This window comes from Sminthopsis crassicaudata, chromosome 1, assembly GCF_048593235.1.
Source record: "Sminthopsis crassicaudata isolate SCR6 chromosome 1, ASM4859323v1, whole genome shotgun sequence".
NCBI classification, from domain to species: domain Eukaryota; kingdom Metazoa; phylum Chordata; class Mammalia; order Dasyuromorphia; family Dasyuridae; genus Sminthopsis; species Sminthopsis crassicaudata.
The window spans coordinates 77167362-77192951 of record NC_133617.1 but is presented as its reverse complement, the minus strand read 5'-3'; the positions used below and the strand labels follow the sequence as shown (position 1 = coordinate 77192951).

Below are 25590 nucleotides of genomic sequence, written 5' to 3'. Positions count from 1 at the left end.
AGTAAGGACTCATTTTTTATTTTTCTTCATAAGTGCTCTGTGGATTAACTCATCCTGCCAAGAAATGGCTGGCTTTCCATCAGAGGTCTGTCTTCCCACAAAGTAATGAGTTCATCTCCTTTCAGAGAGAAGGTGCCAAACTGTGCCACCCATATGTTTCCCAGAAGGAAACCAGTATTTCACCCCAGCACCATTTTAGCTGGTTCTTGGGATTGAAAAGTCACCATGTGACAGCCCAGGCTTACATGGAGCCAAACTCATCTCTTGGGCTTCTCTTTGCCAGCCATTCAAGGGAAAACTAGTCCTGGCCCATCTTTGATAACTGAGATCTGAGCAGGCTGGCAGCCGTGCAAGTGTGCCTGGAGCTGTCCAGGCCACCAGCCGCCCCTAAAAAGAATGTTGAAAGAAAGCTTGGTGAGAAGAAGAGACAGATCATCTTCTGTCCTCATCCTCATGGTGGATCCCCCAGGGTGAAGAACACAAAAGTGTTCACAGAAAGAGCAATTGAAGGAGACCAGAGTTTGAATCCCAGGTTTACTTCTTACTAATGTTACAGTTTTTAGTCATACCTTCTCTGGGTCTCCATTTCCTGTCTGTCAAAATAAGGGCAAGATGAGATCACTTCTAAATTCTGTGGTCCTATGGATTCTGTAGTCCTATTATTCATAGAGTGGTAATCTATAGACTCCAGTGTATACCCAGAAGGAATCTTTACTGTAGCATCCCTTACATGGAGTCATCCAACTTCTGCTTAAAGGCTGCCAGGGAGGGAAAACCAACCACTTCTTAAATCAGTCTTTTCTACTCAGGGACACCTCTGATAGTTAGGAAGTTTTTCCTTATGTCAGAATCAGATTTGTCTCTTTGCAACTTTCACTCATTTTTCTTGGTTCTATTTTCTCAGCAGAAGACCCTTCATGGGTTTCATTTGGAGGCAATGCATGAATCTGTGAAAACTTATGGCTGGCTAGTTGGGAAATGTTTTATTAAGAACATGACCTAGAAGCTGACACTTCAAAGAGGAGAGCTTATTTGATTTTTTTTTTTTGAGCATGAAGTAGAAGACAAGGGAAAATGGAAGCCAAAATGGAGGAAGAGTTGGAGGCCTTCGGAATGTATTAGGTTAACAAATTCAACAGCCTCTGTAGATTAAATTAGTGGAGGAAGAAACTATTTTGAGAGACCAATTAAGAAACTAGTGTGTAATAGTTTGGTAAAAGGTAATTAAAGCTTGAACTCAGGTAGCATCTTTCCATGGAAATGGAAAGGAGAGAAAGAATCTCAGAAACTAACATAATGGGAAATGTGACTGATTGGATATAGGGATCCAATGAAAGGGAGGCAACCAAAATTGAAAGCTTTGATGATGGGGAAAACAATGGAGCCATTAAGAGAGCTAGCATTAGGAGGATCACATTCTAGGCTGTATTAACATATAGCCATATCAGTATAGTAATAATGTGGTTCATGTCCCACCTGATACACATGACTGTTGTGACCCTTGGTAAGTCACTTAACTTCTCATAGTCCTGAGCAATTTTCTCAGACAGTAAGTTGCAGAACAGTTTCCCGTCCACCTGAATAGATGATATTTCCCCACCAAAAATTCCTATACCAACAAAATCATAAGTCCAGACCAGAAAAAAATAACATAATTACTAAATATAGGATAAGGTTATTGTTGATGACTGAGGTATTCTCTCCTGTATTGGTCAGATTACATCTGCAGTACTGTTTTCCATTTGGAGCATGGCATTTTGGGAGTGATGAGGAAGAGCATGTTCAGGAGAGAGTAACTAGAATGGTGGAAAGATTACAGATCAGTACAGCCAGAACCAGATTAAAATATAATTGGAAACTGTTTAATAAAATAATTTAAAATACAATACAACATAGGTAATGTAAATTTGGAATTTTCTAAGTATGCACAAGTTATCCATTTATGTTTGTGACACCACTATGATAGATCATACCATCTGAGAACCAAAGGTACTAGAAAATAAAAAATTGGGGAGGGGGAAGGGAGGTTAATGAGAAGAGGCATGCTTACTTTCTTTAAGGATTTGAAGGGCTGTGATGTCTAAAAAGTATTATAATCATAGATTCTCAGTTGGAATGAAATTCATTTGCCATCTAATCCAACTTTACCTAAACAAGACTCTTCTCAATCACATATCTGTCAAGTGATCATATAGCCTTCTCTCAAAAACACTCAAAAAAAGTAGCCCATTCCGTTTTTTAAGGTAGCATCTAAGAATATTTGGAAGTTGTCTCTTGCATGTGTGTGAAAATTTGCCTATCTACAACTTCCACACATTGTTCCTAGTTCATAGGCCCACCGTTTAAAAATCAGATGGTCTTTAAGAATTTAAAGACTATCTTATCCACCTGATCCTTTCATTTTCCAAATGAGGAATTGAGTCCTAAAGAGGTTAAATAATTTCCCCAAGATCACCCAAATTATAAGTAACAGAGTTGAGATTCAAACCCAGTTCTTCTAATCCCAAATCCAGTATGCTTTCCAATGTGCTATGTTGCCTTCAGAATATTGGGCTGGATTAAGTAAACTGAAATTTGATATGAGTAAATGTAAAACTGTAGCTTGGTTTTAAAAAATCAACCTCATAGTGTAGCAGTGTATTCAAAATAGATCTGGAAGTTTTAATGGATTACAAATTCATTATGAGTCAACAGCAAAATATAGTCATGTGATCTTAATGGAGGATAACTTAGAGTATAAAGCTAGAAAAGTTTAGTGTCATCATATTGTCCTGTGCAGTGATTGAACAATATTTAGAATTCTGTATTTAGATCTGGGTACTACATTTTAGGAAGTTTTAAAAAGGCTATACCAATTCACTCATCTTATCATTTTCTGAATTTCTAGGATTCTCTTGGTCCCCAGTTCCCAGCTAAAATAGTCCAACTTGTCAAGGTCTTTTTGCATCCTGAATCTATCAGACAGCAACTTAGCTATCCCTCTTAGCTTTAAGTCCTCCACAAATTTGGCATAAACATGAGGCAGTGGTGAAAATTGTTAAAACTGCACAAAGCCAGACACTGATCCCTGAGGTACTTCAATCAGACTCCTTATAAGTTGAGGTGGAATTATTAATGACTGTTCTTTGGATCAGATCATTGAACCAAGTTCAAAATCCACCTTAATTATGCTATTTTCTAGCCCGCTTCTTATCATCTTGTCCACAAGGATAACATATCAAATCTATTAGCAAGGGAGGTGTTAAGTGTCTGAGACTAGATTTGAGCTCGGGTCCTCCTGAATTCGGGGCTGGTGCTCTATCCACTGTGCCACCTAGCTGCCCCCTTTGTTGTAATTCTAAGGCAATTCAACACTCCTCTATACATGAAAGGTTCTTCTTATAATAGCCTATTTACTGATAGACCTCTTTCCTTTCTGCTAAGGATTTCAAAAATTCAGCAAAAGGTAAATACTTTTTTTTATTTATTTAGTATGTTATTTTCTCCCAATTATATGTAAAAAATTCACTTTTTAATATTCATTTTAAAAATTCTGAGTTCCCTCATTTCCTCAGTTCCCCATTCCTACTTCTACAGAGAAGACAAGCATTCAATATAAGCTATACATGTGTAGTCATGAAAAACATTGTTGTTAAAGAAAACATAAACCAAAGGAAAAACAACTCACAAAAATAAAGTTTTTAAAAATATGCTAAAAAAAAAAATCTATTAGCAAATTAGCTCTACAACATTCTCAGACATATCAGTCAATTAACCCTTTTTCCAAAAAAGAAATATTAGTCAGGCTTAACTTGATCTCGATTAAGCTAGTCTTTCTCTTTGTAATAACAACTTCTGTTGCTAGATGTTTATTAGTCATACCTTTGATAATACTTTTGAGAATTTTGACAAGAATCAAAACTAAGCTTGAATTAAGTTTGCAAACTCTGATCTCTTCCAATTTTAAAATATTGGGACCTTTTCCAGTCCTATAATACTTTTTCTATTCACTATAATCTTTCACAGATCACTGATACTAGTTCAACAGGCATAACTACTTGTTCTTTCATTACCTTATGTTTTATTTATTCTGGGTTTGAATCTATCAAATCTTACTAGCTACATTTATATTCAAATTGAGAGAAGTACAAGATTTCTTGAATAATAAAAAAATAATTTATTGACTTATACAACAAACATTACAACTTTTACATTATATATTACTAGTAAAGTAATTTCCCATAAGTGCAGGTCTGTCACTCTTGTACACCCTCCAGCTTTCTTTCTAGGAAAAAAATTAACTCCTGTTTTGTTTTTAAAGTCCTTCATAATCTGGCCCCAACCTATCTGCTAGCACATACTCATCTTTAGTCCTTACAGAGACCTGTTTTGTCCATAAAGTGTATTTTTCTTCAAAATAATGACTAGCTGTATGTGTATGTGTGCGTGCAATCTTCTTGAAGTTCTTCCAACTTCAAGAAACTCTAGGTGGAACTATAGATAAATTAACTCCTCCATTTGCTGGGCCTCTCTGCAAGTCTTTGCTTGTTTTTTGATAATTAATTAAAACAATACTGTTTTGTCTTGACATTGTGTTTCATTTTCAACCATACTTTCCTTTGTGGTTTGATGCTACTGATCTTATTTCATAGAGGCTTGAATGAACTTTGAATTGCTTGATTCCCCCACAACAATAGCCATTACAATATCTATAACAGTTGCTGAAGTGTGCTCTTTAAAAGCTTCACCTTTTATAAATTCTTTGTAATAATACCGTTCTTAACCACACTATTTAAAACACAACAAAAGAGAGCTATGAAACTCTGTCATTTAACAGAGAACTAACCAAAGGTGGAAAAATTAACTTACCTAGTTTCATATGGTCATCACACATTTTTAGTGTGCTCACAATCAGACATTTTCAGTTCCCCTCCTTCCTACCCTTCTGCCTTGCTCTACCCATCCACAGTAAAAGCTTTATTTGAGCTTCTTTTTTCCCTCATAGAATACAAAAAAATTATTTTTGTTGTCCTTTCCTCATTGACCTCAGTTCATTCTTAACTTTCTCTCTTGTCACTCTCCTTACAGGACATACCTGAGAGTAAAATGCTATACTTTATCATGTAACCTGACTTTATTGTTAATATTCTAATTAACTCCGGATGATAGAAGTTTCAGATTTCAATTGAATGTAAATAAAAGCTTTTTAACAGTTAAACCTATCCACATGGTAAAACATACTTTTAGTAAAAATACAAGGCTACTTCAACAGCAAAATGTTGCATACCTGTTAAATATAGTCACTTGAGTTTTGTTTAGCTTCTTTGATATGAGATAATTCATCAAAGAAAAGAACACACTGGGAAAACGTTGTGGTATAAAAAATCAGAATATATCATTAAAACTTTAAAAAAACAAAACAAAACAAAAAAAAAAACCACAACACCTGACCAAAAATGGAATGGATTTTATCTGGAAAAAATTATTTTCCCTAAGGAGTAATTAAACAGAGGCTGGATATTGTTAAATATGTTATTGAGAGGATTTCTGTTCAGGTACATAGTGGACTAAATAAATTCTGAAGTTTTTTTCATCTCTCTGTGATTCTGTGTTTGAGATAGAAAGATAGTTCAGTTTAGACATTAGATGGATTTAAGGAGTTGGTGGAACATCTAGCTTGATATGTTCTTTATCCAAACTTGACTACCCACTTTATTCTCAGTATCAATGTTAATAGTCATCCTTCAATAAATGGTCATTAAGTATCTATTTTGTGAAAGTACTTACAATCTCAAGAAGCCTCACTTTGTAGCAATCAATGTGTGGTTGGAATGAACAGATGGAGATATTATATACACCTGAACTCAGGAACATAACCTTGAGAGGTGTGACTAATGAAAGGACCTGTGACAAGATATGAAATTACTGGAAGTTAAATAGAGATTTTTTTCCTTTATTGAGTCTGACCTTGAGTCCTCCTTGGTCCTTCGCTAGTTTCTAGAGGAATACATGCAAATGAAATCTAATGATAGTTTCACAGGTCTGAATTCCATTGGGGCCTAAGAATGACACCAAAAGAACCTTAGGAAACAAGAAAATGACAGTAAATAACTTAGATTTTAATTAGAAAATGTAATCAGAAAATAGGGCAAAAGATGAGGCAAGACTCGTCTTTAAGCAGGAATCATATGGCAAGAAGAGACTGAGCAGATAATACTACTGAACAAAGGTCAGTTTGGGGTAGTGAAAACAGCTTTAGATTTGGAATCAGAGGCCCAGATTCACATCCTAGCTCAGCTACTTATTACTTTTATAATCTTGGCAAGTTATTTAATTTCTCTGGGACTCAGTTTTAAAATGATGGAATTGAACCTAGATGATCTTCAAGTTCCTTCTAACGATAAAATCTTAGAAGCCTTTAAATGCTTATTATGCCACAAAATGGCATGGGGAGTGGGGAGAAGACATCTAAACCCCATGGCTCTATTCCCAGGTACTTCCTTGCTTCCTGCTGCCTAAAGAATTAAGAGGAAGACAACCCAGGTGATTCAGCAATAAGCAGCCTTATTCTTCTCTTCAAGAGGAGGTGGACTTTGAAGCTTAGGGAACTTATTAATTATGGGCTTATGGTACAAATTGAAGAGTGGGAACGTAGGTGAATTACAAAGACCATTTGGTACTGATTATTGTTTATGGTTATACAGTATAATGGAAAAAGCCCTAGACTGAACTTATAAGACCTCTGACCTCACATGACCTTGAGCAAGTGACTTCACCTTTCCAAATAAATTAGGTAACAGTAATAACCTAAACTAGAATATTAATTTCCATAATGCTTCAAAGTTTACAAAGTACTTTCTTCATCACTGCCCTTAAAAAAGAAAAAAAAAGCCAGGTATTATGCTGTTATCCTATTTTATAGTTGATATGATTGAAGTTCAGAGAAAAGGAAAAGGCTTCCTGAAGGTCCCCTCAACTCATAAGTGTCAGGCACCCCACCCGCATCCTCATATCCTGACTCCAATGCCATGCTTTATGCTCTAAACCACTTTTAGCTATTTGTAGTTGCATAAATCAACGTACACTGTTGTTAACATAATTATTAGTTAGTTTTGCCTAAAATTAGAGTTTAAATGGAACTGAAAGGTAAGTGATCTTTAGCCATATGAAATGCTTCTCTGGTCTTTGCACAAGAGGCCATGTCCCCGTTTCACTTAAGAAAGCTGCCACCCTAGGTTGCCCAGCAATGAAAAGCCAGTGTTTCATCCTTTAGTCTGCTTTGTCTTTGGAAGCTAGCCAACATTCAAAGCTGATTTTATACTTGCCCTCTGTTTATTGATTTCTTTTATTCCATAGCTTATTTTTTTTCCCTAGTGTCATTTTCTGTTTGCAGAAACCTTGTTTTCAGACCCTGTGATCAGGTCTGGACCAAACTAAGCTATTGGACATCTTGGGGACTATTCAGTCTCTCTCATCCTGTGCCGAAAGAATATGGAAGGCCTAGAGTCCAGACCAAATTTAAATTCACTTTATTTTGTATCTAGAATGGGCTAGGCTAAAGTGATATGTCCCATCTCCTATTACCCTTTGGTAAAGGCATTTGGAGGATGGGGGATGAATCAAGGGAAAAAGTTGGAGAAAGAAAAGTGTTCAATTCCTTCATCTTCAACTGAACTCTTGCTACCTAATTCCTCCCACACAATTGGGATCAATTCAGCAAGCATTTGCCAAGCATTTATTATGTGTATTGGCAATAAAAGGAATCACTAAATGATATAAGTCTAGCCTTCAGTGTCTAACTATAGAGGCATTACATGGAACTAAGATGCAAAATAAAATAAGTGCACAGGCAAGAAAGAAAGGGCCACACATGTGGATTGTTAGTGCCTTGAGATAGGGATTTGCCATTTTTTAGGTTTATATTACTAATATAACTCTATATACATCGAGCTCTGTATATAATAAAAACTCAAAAAAAATTTGAAATGTCAAAATGATGTTTAAGAGAGAGCATAAATAGCTCATTCCTTCATCCTCCTAAAAAAATATCCAGAATCATCATGGAGATCCAACAATGAGAAAATTCTATAATGGTCTTTCTTTTTCGTTTCCCCCTATTTCAGCATTTCATATCTGCCCAGTATGATAGACCACTCGAATGTGTGCACACACACAGATCCCTACCCACAATGCATTCCTCTATGTGTTATCATTGTGAGATTCAGCCCTCCATTTGCTCCCCTCACAGTATCTGCCTGGTCCTCGTCTCCTGAGACTAGAGTTTCAATACATTTCTACCAGATTCTCCTTGAAGTGAACCACATTCATATCTCTTCACCTTTTATGGACTCAAAAGACCCCTTCGGAAGAAAATGAAAGACTTCTTTCCCTAAGTAGCCACTAAGTTTACCAATTAGCCAGTATGACCACAATTTTATTATACAAATAGCTAGTTGCTTCTTATAGCTATGTTATATTATAGGTTATTGGTGAGATGAGATGACCAAAGCAGTGATTTCTTCTTTGGCAATCGATGCCACCCAGAACATTGGCTTCCATGACTCAGACAGCTTCTTCCAATTGCTTTTGGGGGGGGGGGGAGTTATTTTGTTTTTTGTTATTTGAAAGATTTTTATTTTGGGTTTTTTATTTTGTTTTGTTTTGTTTTGTTGTCGTTGTTGCTGTTGTTTTTGAAAGATGAAATAACAGGTGTCCGTAATGTGGTCACTGACTCACTAGCTCTGAAAACAAGGTATCTTTTTTGTCATGGCTGTTTCAAGGGAAGAGAGAGAGTGAAAGAGTGTGTGTCTGTGTACATGTACATGTTTTTGTTGTCCTCATCGTTTTGTTTGCTCCCCAGTGACTCAGCACATAAAAGAGCTGCTGGAAAGGAACACTAAGAAGAAATCCAAATTGAGAAAGAAACCCAAGCCCTATTTTGAAGAGCATGATGGTAGGGTCCATCCACCACCTCTTCTCTTAGCAGCTTCCTCTCTAAATCTCTAAAAAGCAAACTTGCATTTCTCCAGTCTCTGTTTTGACCTCCTCTTCTTTTAATATTCCTGGGCTTGGGCACTAGCTCTTCCTTGCTCAGTGGGCTAGAGAAAAGTAATAGGGGGAAGGGGTTCCAAGACCTTAACTTAATGGAAGAGGTCATAGTATTCCTATTTAACTAAAGTACTCTAGGGGATAGCCTAAAGGAGTCTATGCCTCTCACTTATCCCTTTTTTTTTTTTTAAACTAAGTTTTTTTTGAGGGATGGGAGGGATAAGAGAATTGGCATCATAGACCCAGTTAGTTAAATTAAAAAATTTAAACCAGAAATTAAATTTTTGAAGTTAATTTTTTTCCTTCAGATTTCCCCCCCTGAATTTGGTGAAGCTAGGAACTGACAATGGAGAGAGACATTTTTAATGTCTGGAGACTGTGAGCCCAGCCCTCTCTGGCTAACTGTGCCTCTTAATGCTCTAGGGCATTTTCATGCTAAAATCTCTGCTTTCTGTAGGAGGATATATGGGTGGGAATGGGAGCAGGGCCACTGTTTTCATGCCAAAATGTTGGTCCAGATAGGTAAGTATGTATCACTGGCTACTTCCTCAAGGATGCCCAGGGCTAGCCACTTTAAATTGTCTTGATCAAGTCTTCTCTGTAAGTGATGTAGACTAATTTTTCTGGACTGGAGACCAATAGTAGTCTAATCCACAGCCTGGTCTGCTGGGAAATGGCCAGGCTAAGAAACCATGGAATTTACCTGTCCTTCTGAGCTCCCATTTACAAGGGAATATCTTCTTCCCATAATACACTGCCTTTTTACTACCACTCAAACTTGGTCTTGTTGGGGCAGATGTACAGGAGTCCCTGACTTTCTTTCCAGATGCCTTGGCGTATCTATCTCTGCAGAGAAGATTTCTCCATAGATTCTCTTCCTACTTCCTGTCAGTAAAAACTGCATACTCTGTCACAAGGTTCAGGAAAATGGAAAAAGTAGAGGACTTGGCCCCCACTCCTTAGGCTCAACAAGCCCATATAACCCATACTTGAGTCAGTAAAATATATGGAAAAAAATGCTAGTCATCAAGAAGATGACTAAAAACTGGAACAAAGAGAGGTAAAATAGGAAGGTTTCCAGAGATCCCAACAGGCTGGAGTGGTGAACTGAATGGAATAAAATGGATATTTTTTACCCTCTTTCCCTTGAAATTACTTTTCTTTATTGAATATTGAAATTCAATAGGGATAAATATAAAATTCACAGTTCACAAGATGGAGAAGGTGCAGCAATGCTCTTGCATTGAGATCCAGAAATCTTGGTGGAATGCAGGTTCACTATAATTTAGCATTGTTACATGGCAGCCAAAAATGCTAACATGATCTGGACTGCATTCATTGAAAGTGTCCAGAACAAAGCTATTCCATTCTTCTCTCCTTTGGTCAGACATATCTGGATTTTTGTATATACTTCTAAGTATCACATTACAGAAGCCAATAAAAAACTGTAGTAGGTCCAGAAAAGGGCACCAGAACAGAGAGAGGACTGAACACCAAATTGTTTAAGGATCACTAAAGGAACTGGAGATTTTTTAGAAAAAGAGAAGAGTTAGAGAGTCAGGATAACTTGTCTTCATATACTTGGCCATAGAGGGCAGAGACAGGGGCAAAGAATAGATTGTAGAGTTGCAGATTTTTAGCTCCATAGAAAGAAAAACTTCCTAACAATTAGAGCTGTCTAAAAGTGCATGGGCTGCCTTATGTAGCAATTAGTTTCCCATCACTCAAAATCCTCAAGGGAAGAATAAATGATCACTTGTCCAGGATTATTCTAATAGCTATATCTGTTTTGGTATTGTTGGAATAGTTAATTTAACAAGCAATTATTAAGCTCCCACTTAACATGCCTTGCACTGTACTAGGTGCAAGGAATTCAGAGAAAAACACTCAACAGGCTCTGTCCTCAAGGAGCTTAAAGTTTTTGGGGAAGAACATAATATGCTCAGATAAATAAATTATTTATGTATATGTGTGTATATATTTTTATACATACATATACACACACACATACACAAAATATACCTTTCCAAACTTATTCATTACTTTCCTTCACATACTCTACCCTTTTCCACCCTCACTAACGTTATTGCTGTTCTTCATGTACAACCTATTGTTTCTCCCCTTTAGCTTTTCCACAGGCTTCCTCATGTTTGCAATGCCCTTCCTCATCTACACTTGTAGAATTCTGATTTTCTCCCAAAGCTCATATCATATGTGGCCCTTCATAATCCCCCCAGATCCTCGTATTCTCCTCCCTTGAAATTACTTTGTCTTCATTTTATATGTGTTTTTAAATACTTAGGTATATAAAATTATTATAAAATTAATTATAAACATACTTCTCTCACAGGAAAATGGAAGAAATATTTCATTTTTGTTTAGGCATTTCCAGTGCCAAAAAATGCCTGGCACATAGACACCTCATAAATGCTTGTGATCTGATTAGTTCATAAAGAGGGTAGTAACTGAGACAGTTGAGTAGGAGGTAGCACTTGAGCTGAGCCCAGGAATTGTAGCAAAGATCCTGATTCCTCTTTCAACTCTTTGTTGTGGTCTATCATTACTTTCTGGGACAGAGTGCTTTATAATGTGCCATGTGAAAAGCCTGGTATTCCAAAGCATTATAACTTCTCTGATTAGAAGTGGGAATACATCCTGAGAATTAGCCTTTATGAAATCTTGCAGCATCTGGAAAGTCTCCAGTAGGAATGGAGATAGAGTCCCTGATAGAGCCAGGAGAAATGTGCCTTGAAGATGATCTCCGTGGAATTGTATAAACATACAACTGGAAAGGCCATGATCCCAGAATACGTGTGGAACCCCACAGCAGCTTTCATGCCACTGAGAGCTGTATCCCTGCAGTACAAAGGTGGGAGACATCTTTCTGCCCACTGACTCCCCACAACCACTCTCACTAGGAATCCACATAGACCATTTCAACCTTCCTATGAAGAGGTCATAGAGGAAGTCATAAGAAATCATAATTGCAGCATGCATTATTTGTTAATAAGTACCAACATAGTGGAAAGAGGCCTAGGTTTAGATCAAAAAACCTGGGTTTGAATTTTAATTCCATTACATAGTGCCTAAGTGACCTTGGACAAAATATTTCCCCTCTCTAGGCCTCCATTTCCAGCTCTATAAAACACAAGACCTGAATCAGATGATGTTCCAGTCCTTATCATAAGAACCTCTGATTCACTACCTCCTGGAAAGAGGAAAGCAAGGGCAGAAGCTCTGAATCTCTCTAGCCTGACCCTGAAATGCTCTTGAAACCCTCCTTCCACCTCTTCCTTCCTCCTTCAGTCACCCTCTCCTCAGTAAATATTTACTGATAAGAAGTCATAATCTTGAGATCCCATATGGGGGCACAACCCACAGTTTAAGAAGCTAGGATTTAATCCAGTTTATTTAAACAGATTTTAAAAGTGACAGATGGTCAGATCTCCTTATAGATTTTCAAAGGTCTTCACTACCTAGCACAGTAGTTCATGCCACTGTGAGACTCTTAGAAGGTTTTCCTTATCAAATCAATATATCTCTTTTGTCACTTCCACCCATTGCTTCTGGTTAAGCCCTCTTGGGCCAAATAGTGACAATCTAATTCCTTTTCCACATGACAGTCCTTCATATACTTGAAAATAGCTCTCATGTCCCTTCTATTTTCCAGGATAAACACTCCCAGTTTCTCCTCATGTAGGATGGTTTCCTGTCCCCCTCATCAATTAGGTTCCCTTTCTCTGGATATTCTCCAGCTTTTCAATATTCTTCCTAAAATATAGTGTCCAGAACCAAACAAAATATTCCGTGTAGTTTGTCTAAGGCAGAATATAGCAGGACTGTCACCTCCATATCATTCTAGTTTTCTGCCTCTTTGCCCAAATCCATGTTTAGTATAACTTCTAAATATATCCCTCTCAGCTTCCTTTCTTAGGAGGTTTCTATCCAGCCCCAATCTCCAGCATGGTCTTTTGCCATAGCACTTGCCATTTTCATACTTTCCTTAGTTTGGAAAAAGAAATCTTGAGAAACAAAGCAGCTGCCTCAGTGAATTATTGAAATGGCAGAAATGAGGTGTGAAAACATCCCTAATTCTACCTCCTACCTTCCCCTTATTTCCTCTCCCTAAAGCAACCTGACTCCTTCTAATTGCTTCACTTGAGATCCCCTTGTTTGATATGTCCATTCAGACGATAGACTTAAGTTTGCTATTGAGCATTCATTTTAATTCAGTCTTATAATAAGTTAATCAATATGTATTTACTGCCTGCTATAACCATGACATGATATAAAGACATCATTTGTAAGAGAAGGTTGTTGATGAAGACAGCAAAGTCACAGACAATGCAGTGACATTCTAATCTAATTGTATCTAAGTGGAAATTTCTTCTACTATGTCTCCAACAAGAGGCCATCCAACCAGTTCTTGAAGACAACTAATTATCAGGATTTCTAAACTAGCCCATTTTACCTTTAAGACTAGAATCAGGTTAGCAAAATCAGATGATGCTATCAGAACCAAGATTCTGTTGCCAATAGGACCAGGCCAAGGATGATAACATTGTTTTATTTACTTATATGGCTTTTACATGGCACTTTAAAGTTTGCAAATAGCTTTACAAATATTATCTCACTTGCTCCTCCCAACAACCCTGTGAAATAAATGCAATTATTATCCCCATTTTGAAGTTGAGGAAACTAAGGCACATAGGTAAAGTGACTTGTGCAGGGTCACATAGCTAGGAAGTATCTGGGGCTGCATTTGAACTCAAGTTTTCCTAACTGCAAACCCAATAATCCACTGGGCTACCAGCTGTCTCACTATAATTCCAGAGGTATACTAGAGGCACCAAGATATCCTGGCTGACTCACAGGGCAGGAAAACAACCAAAAATAATAAATACAGATCCTGTGTCTCAACACCAACATTTACCAAATATTTTTCTTATAATGTCCCTGTAGTATAGATTATCCTAGGAATATTATCTTTTCTGTAGATGAGGAGACTGAGGCTCAAACAAGTGAAATGATTTAATTGAGGTCACCCAATTAGTAATATTGGAACTAGCATTTAAGCCCAGCATCTGCTGCCCAATCCTGCATTCTTTCCATTTCACCCCACTGCATTTTTAGACTTGCTGGCAAATAGAAATGGCACCTGGTCCCCATCTAAAACAAAAGATGTTTAAAAAAAAAAAAAGTGATAGAGAGCCACCAATGTATCTTTGGCTCTCGTTCCCAGAGGATCAGTGGGTGGATGTTGATAGGAAATAAATTCATGTATACACCTACATCCAGGGAATGACACTGGTACACTCATTTTCTGATAGTCATAGACTATAAACCATGTAGACTCACTTATAAACTAACACAGCCATGTTCTTTTATCTGTACATTCTTATACTCACATGTACATGAACTAAAATTCAAATACAAAGACTCAAACACATAGACCCACTTTTACACTGACAATCACATCACACTGACAGTATACTGTCATTCCACTTCCCATCCACCTTCTTCTTGGCTGGAAGACACAGTTCTATTTCCCAAAGAGTACTACTGCTGCAGTACTATAGAATTCAAGTTTATGGGTTCAGATGTAGGGAGTTTTTGCCCTTCCTTTTTTTCATTCTTCCTTCTGCCTACTAGAGCTAGGTTGAACTGGGTTCCAACTTCCTTCATGAGGCATGGAGGTTTAACTGCGTTTTTTTTTTTTTCTTTCAGGGGTGGCGATAAGCACATATGCCAAGTATTGTTACAACAAGCTCCAGAAGGCTGCTTTGACAGGAGCCAAAAAGGTATTGGTCTCTTTCCTTCCTTTTCCTTTGGCTCCTCTCGCAGGACTGGTAGAATGGGCCTGGGCCACCTATCTTAGAAAAGGATACCCAGGAAAAACTTCTCCAAGAAGTCCCTCTTAATCTCAGAGGGAAGGAGAGGGGCAGAAATTGTACATGGTAGCACCTAGGCTTGCCATTGAGAACAACAGGTCCCTGCTGAGTGTTCAATATGTACTTGTATGTTTCATCTTCTTTCAGATGACCACTCAACCTCTCCCCTTGACTCTAACAGATACCATCCTGGCCCCTTCCAAGGCAATTCTATACAAAGTCTAACTCCAGAGCCATATTTGGAAAGACAGTTCTGGACATGAAATGCTAAGAGATTTATGAGTAGCCAAGAGTATGGCCAGGGCCAGAGCAAAAACAAGAGAAAAACAAGAGAGGGATCCTTGTGAGGACGGGGTAATCAAAAAGTTTCTATAGAGAAACTGGTGTCAAATGAGCAAGACCTGGATGCTAAGTTACAAATCCTTCAAGCTACAGAGAGTTCCAAAAGAGCTTGAGCAAAAGGATGTCAAGAAATTGTTAGTCCCCCAACATCAAATCCCAGTGACCTTATCTCTAGCTGTCTACACATAATTCCCCTGCCTTGAAGAGCCCAGATAATATTGATAATTATGATTAAGGTATTGGAGGCTATAGAGTACTCCCTGAAGTAGTCAGGATAAGGGCTGTCACCTTCCCTTTGTCATTCTACAAAGAGTTCTTTCCACTGCACTGTGCTAGGCAGAGAGAGCTAAGAAGCTAAAAAGCTAAGACTGTAGCCAGAGACTTACCCAGCAAGGGCAGTACCAGGAGCCCTGTGAACACTTTCTCTCCCACTGGACTCTATGAGAGATGCCATTTTATGACCCTCATGCCCTTATCGAGATTTCTGAGGAATCTGGCTTTTAGGGGATAACAACACTGGCCATTTTGATCAGTCGTATTCCTCAGCAGGGGCTCCATAAAGAAATGATAGGAATGAAGATTTAGAGCTAGAAGATATCTACAAGGTTTGCTGTTAAAACAGCCAGCTTTTCACAGGTGGAAATGTGTATGCAACCCACAATCTTTATTATTGATGCATCTTCAGTTTTCTCAGTCAATTAAACAATAACTTGAGCCCATTTCTAAAGTGTAAATGCTCACACTAAAAATGTCAAGTTTGGAGCTATATCCAGCGCACTTCTGCATCTTGAGTCTTTTGTGCCCCTTACTCTCCTTCTGTAGCAGTAACTGCCTGTCATCACCATGATTAAATATAAAATCCACTGTTTGGACACACTCTCTCTCTCTCTCTCTCTCTCTCTCTCTCTCTCTCTCTCTCTCTCTCTCTCTCTCTCTCTCTCTCTCTCTCTCTCTCTTTCCCCCTCTCCCCTTCTGTCTCTCTCTTCCTCTCTCTCCTCTCTCCTTCCCCACCCCAAGTACTTTTTCATCCAATCTCCTTGAACAAGACATTCCATTTCGCGCATTTTCACTGGTTGTGAAATATATTCACATCTCTATCCCTTGGCTTCAAGTTCCAAGTAAAATCCTACCTTCTACAGAAGCCTTTCTCAACCTCTCTTAGTTCTAATGTTTTCTCTCTATTGATTGTCTTATTCATCCTGTGCATAGCTTGTGTTTGTACATAGTTATTTGCTTGCTATCTTCCCTCATTAGATTGTCAACTCCTCAAAGGCAGAAAATGTCTTTTGCCTTTTTTTGTTTTCCCACCCAGTTCTTAGTACTGTATTTGGTACATAGTAGGCACTTAATAAATGCTTATTGATTGACTGACTGCTTAAACTAAAACTTGCCTATCTGCAACTATCTTCTTCCCCATCACCCAGTTCTTTCAATTGACAGTCACAAAACCATATGCTTTTAGAACTGAGAAGGATCTCAAAAAGGAGTGACCATCCAATAACTAATTAGCAGTCCACTTCATAATATCTTTTACAAAAATATTCTAGCCTTCCCTAATCTAGTGAAATATCCCTTCTAACAAAGATTTCAAAAGAAAAAGGGAAAAAGTTTAGCAAAAATCAATCATTAAGGGCAGCTAGTGGTGCAGTGAGTAGAGCACCAGTCCTGAAGTCAGGAGGACCTGAGTTCAAATGTGGCCTCAGAGACTTAACACTTGATAGCTGTGTGACCCTGGGCAAGTCACTTAACCCCAATTGCCTCAACCAAAAAAAAAAGAAAAAAAGAAAATTATATTCACTGAGTCTTGACAGCATATGTACCATAATGGAAACCCTCTTGGGTGAAGGAACAGAGATACATTTTCCCACTCTTCTATCTCTGTCGCCAAACTTAATCATTATAACTAAGTTACTATGTTCAATTTCTTTGTACTGTTCTCTTCCATTTGCATTTCTGTCAATGTATATGTTATTTTCCCGGCTCTATTTAATTGTTTCATTTTATGTGTCTTTCCATATTTCTCTGATTCTTCATATTTATCTTTTCTTATGATGGCACAACTTGTTTAGACATTCTCTGATTGGTGTGCATTCAATTCTTTTTCAATTCTTGACTATGTTAAAAAGTTTTGCTATGATCATAGCCCCACATTTTCAGTCAGTGGATCCATAAAATTTTATACTGTTCATACTTTATGTAAATTCATATTAAGTAAATTTAAGAATTCTGAAAAATCCTCATTCCCAAAAATTACTGTGTTAACTTTACTGTATAGAACTGTGCTTTCTCTCTTTCTTGTTCTATCTACTCCTGCATTTTGGCTCAGTGCTCTGTCACCTATTACCACCTCCCATCAAAAAAACTCTCCAAGTGAAAGTAGAACTGATTCAAAGAGACCATCACTGCCACCAGATCTGGAGCCTAACTTAAAACCCTTCTGCACTGAGAAAGGAAACCTTTGTCCTATTTCACCCACTTTCCTTTGTGTCTGGTCCCTGCATGTCTGCCTGCCATCCATCTTAGTTGGGTACCTCCTAATGCCTGGCTCTGGCCCCTGTAGGTCACCCATCCTCTCTTATATGTATCCATTTCCAGCCCCCCAACACATGTGCCCCTGGCATGTTTTTTTCTCTTGGTTTTAGCCAGGCCCCATCATGTCTGGCTCCAGCTCCAATGGTTTCCTCCTTCTACTCTCACTTCTCTGTCCCCAGCCCCCATTTGTCTTTGAACCGTGTCCCATCACCCTACCTCCATAGACCCATAGCCACCTTCCTCCCTTCTTCCCTCTCTTCCCCAAATTTGTATTACATAAAAATTCTTTTATATAGAAATCTGTAGAAATCTGTAAAACAGTCCACATATGCAAAGTAAGAACTGTCTATACGTACATCCCCAATTCATGATTTGTCATTTGGGTGCCTCCTGTAGGTGAATACCTGGAAGGGAAGAATGTTGTATGGCAAAGACTTCAGCACATCTCCAGGAAAAGCCTCCTTCTCCCTACGTCCCACTTTCTATAACAGGCTCACCCCAGGACCAATGAGGACAGTGACAAAGCATGTGACATAGCATCACAGTCTCAAGAGTTCAAAAGAACCTCACAAGACATCTAGTCCAATCCATACTTAAACAAGAATTTCTTCACAACATTCCTCAGTCTCTGCTTGAATCCCCCAGGGAGGAGTAGCCTACTACTACCTCTGGAGCTAGTTCATTTAAATAGCTCTATAGTTAGGAAGGTTTTCTTTGTGTCAAGCTTAAAGGTATGTGCTTTTCTTTACAACTTCCACCTGCTATTCCTAATTCTGTCCCCTGAGGTTAGGCAGAATAAACAGAAACTCTCTTCTCCAGGTGAAACATCCCTAGCTTTTTTAGCTAATCCTCCTATTGCAGGTCATCCTCACAATCAGAATTCTCTATTGCTACTTTCCATACCCCTGGCCTGCTGACTGCCACTAGAAGAACTTGAAGCTATGTTGGTAGGATGTACTCCAAATTGACATTATATGATCTCATCTGGACTTCCTTGATATACAGGCACTCTAATATTCCCTCCAGCATACTCCTTTCCAGACCTTTTTCTTTCTCCTCAGGCCCCCAGGATTTTACTTTGCTCGTCAGTAGATGATTTCACATTCTAGTTTATTGAGAAATTCACAGATATCTGTAATGTAATTTTTCTTTTCTCTTATTCATCTCAGAATTTTTCTATATCATCCTCCATTCTTTCATTTTTTGCTCTAGTCTTTGAGGAAGAAATAACTTATCTTGTCAAAACCTACCTTTCCCATTCCCTTTCATATCTTCCTCATTCCCTTAATCATTCTTTTTCTATCATTAATTTTTCTGACTCCTCCCTTGTTTTCTATAAATATACTCAGCTATTTTAAATCCCAAGAAAGCCTTTACCTGATCCTACTGTTTCTATTCAAGTTTCCTCTGTGTGTGTGTGTGTCTATATGTGTGTACATATACATATATGAGTGTAAATATATAGCATCTATGTGTATTATGTGTGTACATGTATAATATATGCATGCATATATATATAATATATATATGTTCATACAGTCTTAAACTTTTCAAAGCCAAACATTTAGTACTTGTTAGCTTTATACTCCCTATCTATTCACTCAACCCCTTTACATCTGGCTTCCAAGAGTACCATCCTATTAAAATTGTTATCTCAAACATTATCAACAATCTTTTGACAGCTTAATCTGAAGGCTTCTTCTCTGTCCTCATACTCATTAACCTATATTCATCTTTTGACACTGTCAGCCATATCTTCTTGCTCAGTATTCTGTTTTTCCTTGGGTTCTTTGATACTACTCACTCCTGGTTTTTCTGCCTCGCTGACAAATTCCTCCTGACAGCCCATTGCTGGATGTCAGTCTTCCTTGGCTGTTCAGTATGAACATTCTACAAGGCTCTATCCCTGGCGCTTTTCCCCTCTTGTCTGTCTTCTGTGTACTCTATCCCTTGGTGATTTCATCAATTTCTAATTGTGCAATTACCTTACAGACAGATGACTCTCAAATACATCTATCCAGTGCTATGATCTATTTTCTTTCATCTGAAAGAAAAAGATCTGTTAGGGGTCTTGTGAAAGCTCAGTATTGTTGAGTTAGTAGTGTGACATAACAACCAAAAAAACACATGCAATCTCAGTCTACATAAGAAGAAGCATAGTGTCCTAAACCCGAAGAGCAACTGTCCTTTCTGATCAAACCTCAATTTAGCCATTCATAGGCACTATATTGTGACCAAGATGGTGAGATTCCTCAAAACCATAGCAAATTGGAACTTATTATGTTAATAAGTCTAAAAAAGGGGCCAACACACACAATAGTAGCCTTTGGATATTGGAAGGGCTGTCATGAGGAAGAGATACTGAATTTGTTCTACCTGTCTAGAAGACCAAACTAGTAGTGATAATTAGAGCCACCCAGAAGTGACATGGGATTTTGCTGGAGTCACTAAAGACTACTTGATGACTATGTTATAGAGGTGATTCTTGTTAAAAAAGGAATTGGACTATATGATCTCTGAGGTTCCCTATGACTCTGAGGTTATTGATACGTTTCAAACCAAAAGTTGGGTTTTCTGCTGCCTATGAACTTAAATTCCTACTATTCTCACACACACAAATGCATGTATATACCAAGCTTTGTTTTTCTCTAGCTCTGTGATAGGGAAAGACTTTATCCCACGCCTGTGGTGTTGGATCCTATGTGTTCTCCAGAGTTCCTTGAGCATCATGATCATATGGGTTTTTCATTCCCTTTGTTGCATTTTCCTTCCAGACCCCCATATTGTTTTCCCTAAGTTCCCTGGCATAAGGTTGCTATAAAATCCTATTCACTTTATCTTTTAACATGTTTACCTTCCTAGGGCCTGAAGAAGCCTAACATGGAGGAAATCCGACATGCAAAGAATGCTGTGTTTAGTCCATCCATGTTTGGTAGTGCTCTTCAAGATATCCTGGCCATGCAGAAAGAGCGCTATCCTGACCGGCAGCTGCCCTGGGTGCAGACACGACTTTCTGAGGAAGTGTTGGCCCTCAACGGGGACCAGACTGAGGGCATATTCAGGTACTGTGAGATAGGACCTGGGGAGCCTGCTCCCCAAGTGGGAGCCCCAAAGAAGGGCTGAATTTATAGTCCAAGGCCCTAGATCCAGATTCCAGGTCAACAAGGGAATAGCTGAGGAAACAAAAGTTCCAGCTCTTAGCCATGTTATCCTGAGCATATCACTTTGCTTTTCCTGGGCCCAATTTTATAAATTGGGAGGAGTGGCCTCTAAATGAATTAATAAAAGAAAAAAGTATCTATTAAGTGCTTACTATATGCATATTATTGTGTTGTTTACTGAGGATACAAAAAGAAAAGCCAGATGGTCTCTGCACTCTTGCAGCTCATTTTTTAATAAGTGAAGCCAGCTGCAAGTCAGATGGAAACGCTCCATGGTCCTTAGGGTGCAACTGCCAAAGCAGATAGGAAAACATTTTCTTGAATGACATTTCCATTGATAAAACTATATCTGTTTCTGGTTATTGGTTCTCATTCTCAAAGAGAACCAAAATGATACCACCATGTAAGTGTCGAGTCACAGTGTGTCCAACTGGCTGATCAGGACAATATGAGCTCAAGATGCTCTGCCACAGGTTAGACACAAAGAGTCCCTATGAACATTTGGGGCGGACTCTCTAACTTTGCACATCTCCCATTTCTTCTGAGCTATTTCTTCTAATTCAATTCTGCTTTCCTCATAAAGCACAGCACCTTTTCTGATGAGGGCACGCCATGCTGGGCAATCTCGTGCCAGTGTCTCCCATCGCACACAGTCAGTTCTAAAATTCTTAAGAGAGATCTTGAAAGTGTTGCTTTTCCTGACCATCTTGTAAGCACTTGCCTTGTGTGAATTCTCCATAAGATAATCTTTTTGGCAAGCATTCATTTGGCATTCAAATAATGTGATCAGCCCAACAGAAGTGAAGCCGTATGACAGTGCTAAGAATTTTGGTGGTAAACCTTTCTTTTGTCTTTAGTAACTGTGATTGCTGAGGGGGTAAAGACTTCTTTCTTTCAGAAGAACTTAATAGGTTCTATTTCCATAAGTGCTGCTCCCTTGCATAATGGCTATGAAAAAAAGAAAAGGTGGCCTAATGGACAGTGATTTTCCTGGGATTTAGGGGCTTACCTCTCTGACTTTGAGGATTGGTCATTGGATCCTCTCACCCATCAAGATCCAGAAAAGCTTGCCTACTTCTTTAGTGGTAATTGATTAGTAGCCAGTTAGTGATAGTTAGTCCCTTCTTCTACAAGACTACTCTCCTGGGTAGGAAATGTCTTTAGAGAAATCATTCAAAGTTCTTTCCCACACCATAATCTGTGATCCTATATCCTTGGCCAAGTCTTCATAGAGTCAGAGAAGAGGAAATGTGGCCTACATAGTTTTGCAGTTCTCATCCTGGATCTGGCTCTGGAAGCCACCAGAAAGAACTAAGTAGTCTTTGACCCCCAGAGAATGAGGGTGCTGCTGCAGTCCTTGCCCTTAGATCCTGGGTGCCAGGATTAGTTCCAGCCTAGGCAGCCCTTCTGAGGAGCATTGCATGGAGCCCACATCACCAGCTACTAGCTTTTCTACCCTGCATTGACTTCTTTTCCAGCATTTTCTCTCTGCCTAACCCTCTTCATTACAAGCTGCTAAACCTTTACCTTATCCTTTATTCCCCCTTCACTTCGGAGTCTATATGGAGCCTTAGAAGTGGTAGAAGTTAGAGAGCATTGCTCTGAGAGTCAGAGAAGCTGAAGTAGAGGCCCAACTTTGGAAGCATAATTAGATTACTTTGTATCTTTGGGCCCTGGGTTCCTTCTGTGTAAAATGAGATTGAACTAGATGATTTCTTCTGTGCTGTGCCTCTAACCCCTCAGGTCAGGAAGACCTGAGTTCAAATCCAGCCTCGGGCATTTAGTAGCTATGTGACCCTGGCCAGCTCCACTGGCCTTGCTGTTCCTTGTACTAGAAACTCTTCTCTCTTGATCCCATTCCTTTTTTTCAGGCTTGCCCACCTACTATATGCTTAGTTGTTTGCATATTGTCTCCCCCATTAGAATGTAGCTCCTTGCAGACTGGCACTGTGTTTTGCCTTTCATTCTATCCCAAGCATTCAATACAGTGCCTGGCATATAATAAACATGTCAATCCTGCTGGTCGAAGAAAAGTGCTTTGCCAATTTGAAACCACCATAGAAATGGGAGCTACAGAGTCACAGACCTTGGTCTAGAGCTGACAGGGACCCCAGAGACCATCCAACCTAGCCTGGTCATTTGGGAGATGAATAAAGAGGGGGAGGAGCTTGGGATATATTCTGCACCCACAGACCAGTGTGTGTCCCCCAACAAAGGATGGAGGCAAGTCATCTTTCCCAATTCCCAAGACAAATCAAGAATACCCAAAATCTGGGTGAGGGCAGTAAGAAGAAATGAGTCCTTTGGAGTTAACAGCAAATGGCTCCCAATGCCCAATTTGACAGTTTAAACCACAAGAAATATCAAAGACTGTGTGCCAGACTGATTGTACAGTGGTTAGAATGCTGGGCTGGGCATCAGGAAGACCAGAATTCAAATCTAGCTTCAGTCACAGACTAGCTGTAATCCTGAGCAAATCACTTCACCTTCCTTTGCTTCAGTTTCATCAGCTATAAAATGGAGGTAATAATAGCATCTATCTTCTGGTGTTATTGTGTAAAGTACTTAGTACAGTGTCTGACATGTAATAGGTGTTACATAAATGCTTATTCCTCCCTCTTTCATGATACCCTCACTGGGGATAGGAAATGTCTTTAGAGAAATTCATCCAAAGTTCTCTCTCTGTCTCTCTTTCTCTCTTTCACATACACAGGGTCCCTGGGGACATTGATGAGGTGAATGCTCTGAAGCTTCAAGTGGATCAGTGGAAGATTCCCACAGGGCTGGAGGACCCCCATGTCCCTGGTAAGATGTGGAGCAGAGAGGAATATTGAGATTTTAGACACAACACATTTACCCTCCTTGGCACAAGGTCCAACATTGAGGAAAACTGCAAAGACCCAGGTTTGCTTGGGAGCTAAAACTTCTATTACTGTAATGTCCATCACTAACTCTCCTCTATCTCGCTCATTCCTGAAGGATGAGATAGTCAAATGCTATAATGTCTATCCTAGCTAACCTGGCCTATCAGGCCTCAAGATGGACTCTCCTATATCTTCTGCATGCAATGTGACTGATGGAAATTAGCAACCTAATACGTCACACATATCCTAGTAGTTATCCACAAATATAAATACATACACTTCAGTTTTAATGAATATGTAATGCATATTATGCATATACATGCTGCATATATTTACCGCATAGACATCATACATAATTACCATTTAAAGGCCTGCTATTTCAGAAGTTTTGTGTTAAATCCTGAATGTAATACAAAGTTTAAATAAGGTAGTTCTGGCCTCAGAGTGCTGATAGTCATAAGGAGAATATGATAGAAATAAGAAAAACTTCATAGAGGAGTTAATATTTAGATGGAATTTTAAAGAATAGTAGAGATTCATTAGGCAGAAAAGCAAAGTGAGGACAATAAAGACAAGAAAAACAATGAGGCAGGAGTTGGGAAAATGGAATGCGTGCTTAGGACAAAGTGACTCATCCAGTTTGGTCTGAACGATTTGTACATGAAGGGGAATAATGTAAGATAAAGCTGGAAAAGTTAGTTAGCTCCTGATTGTGGAAGATGCTGAATGCCAGACAAAGGAGTTTGAACTCTATTTGGTAGATAAAAAATTATTTTAACTAAGCAGTGGTCTGTCTAGATTTATACATAAGCACAATTGTTTGGGCAACTATATAGAAGATATACAAGAGAAGTGTGATAGATTAAAGATGAAATGACTGAGGAAACAAAAGTTTAATCTCAGCATATTGAATTATTATTTTTAATTTTGAAGCTTTTTATTTTCAAAACTTATGCATAGATAGATTTCAACATTCAAAACCTTGTGTTCCAAATGTTTTTCTCTCTCTTCCCCCCACCCCTTCCCCTGGACAGCAAGTAATCCAATGTATGTTAAATATGTGACATTCTTCTATACATATTTCCACAATTACCATGCTGGACAAGAAAAATAAAATCAAAAAGGGAAAAAATGAGAAAGGAAACAAAATGCAAGCAAAAAATAACCAAAAAAGGTGAAAATGCTATGTTGTGACCCACACTCAATCCCCACAGTCCTCTGTCTGGGTGCAAATAGCTCTCTCCATCACAAGATCATTGGAACTGGCCTCAATCACCTCATTGTTGAAAAATCACTAAACTTGATCATCTTGTTGTTACTATGTATCATGATCTCCTGGTTCTGCTCATTTCACTTAGTATCAGTTCCGTAAGTCTCTCCAGTTCTCTCTGAAATCATATTCATCATTTCAAAAATATTCTATTACATTCATATACCATAACTTATTCAGCCATTTCCCAACTGACAGGCAGCCACTCAGTTTCCAATTTCTTGCCACTACAAAAAAGGCTGTCACAAACATTTTTGCACACATGGGTCCTTTTCCCTAGCATATCCATTTAGAAAACAATGCATGGCAGTTGCCCAACAAACTGGCCCCAGATCTCCACAGCTTAGGTCTGGGTCCAGAAAATGGGAAGAGACAGATTTTTATGCATTAAAAACAATCAAATAAGGCCAACTAATTAAAAGACACTAATGTAGCATTAAGTAATCTGATTTTTAATTAGATGAAAGATTAAGGTCTTTATAGCTTGGATGTCAAAGAGCCAA

General features: G+C 38.6%; 1 protein-coding gene across 3 annotated transcripts in view; it reads left to right on the top strand.

Moving 5' to 3' along the window:
• The window catches only part of ARHGAP39 (Rho GTPase activating protein 39), a 316607-nt gene that overhangs the window by 283471 nt on the left and 7546 nt on the right, over nucleotides 1-25590 (top strand). For 2 of the 3 annotated variants that reach the window (XM_074263602.1, XM_074263610.1), the window contains exons 8-11: nucleotides 8840-8932; nucleotides 14755-14828; nucleotides 20655-20854; nucleotides 23667-23758. In XM_074263602.1, the coding sequence (XP_074119703.1) occupies nucleotides 8840-8932; nucleotides 14755-14828; nucleotides 20655-20854; nucleotides 23667-23758 (459 nt within the window). The remainder of the gene's footprint in view (nucleotides 1-8839; nucleotides 8933-14754; nucleotides 14829-20654; nucleotides 20855-23666; nucleotides 23759-25590) is intronic. The other variant, XM_074263619.1, reaches the window with a different exon arrangement.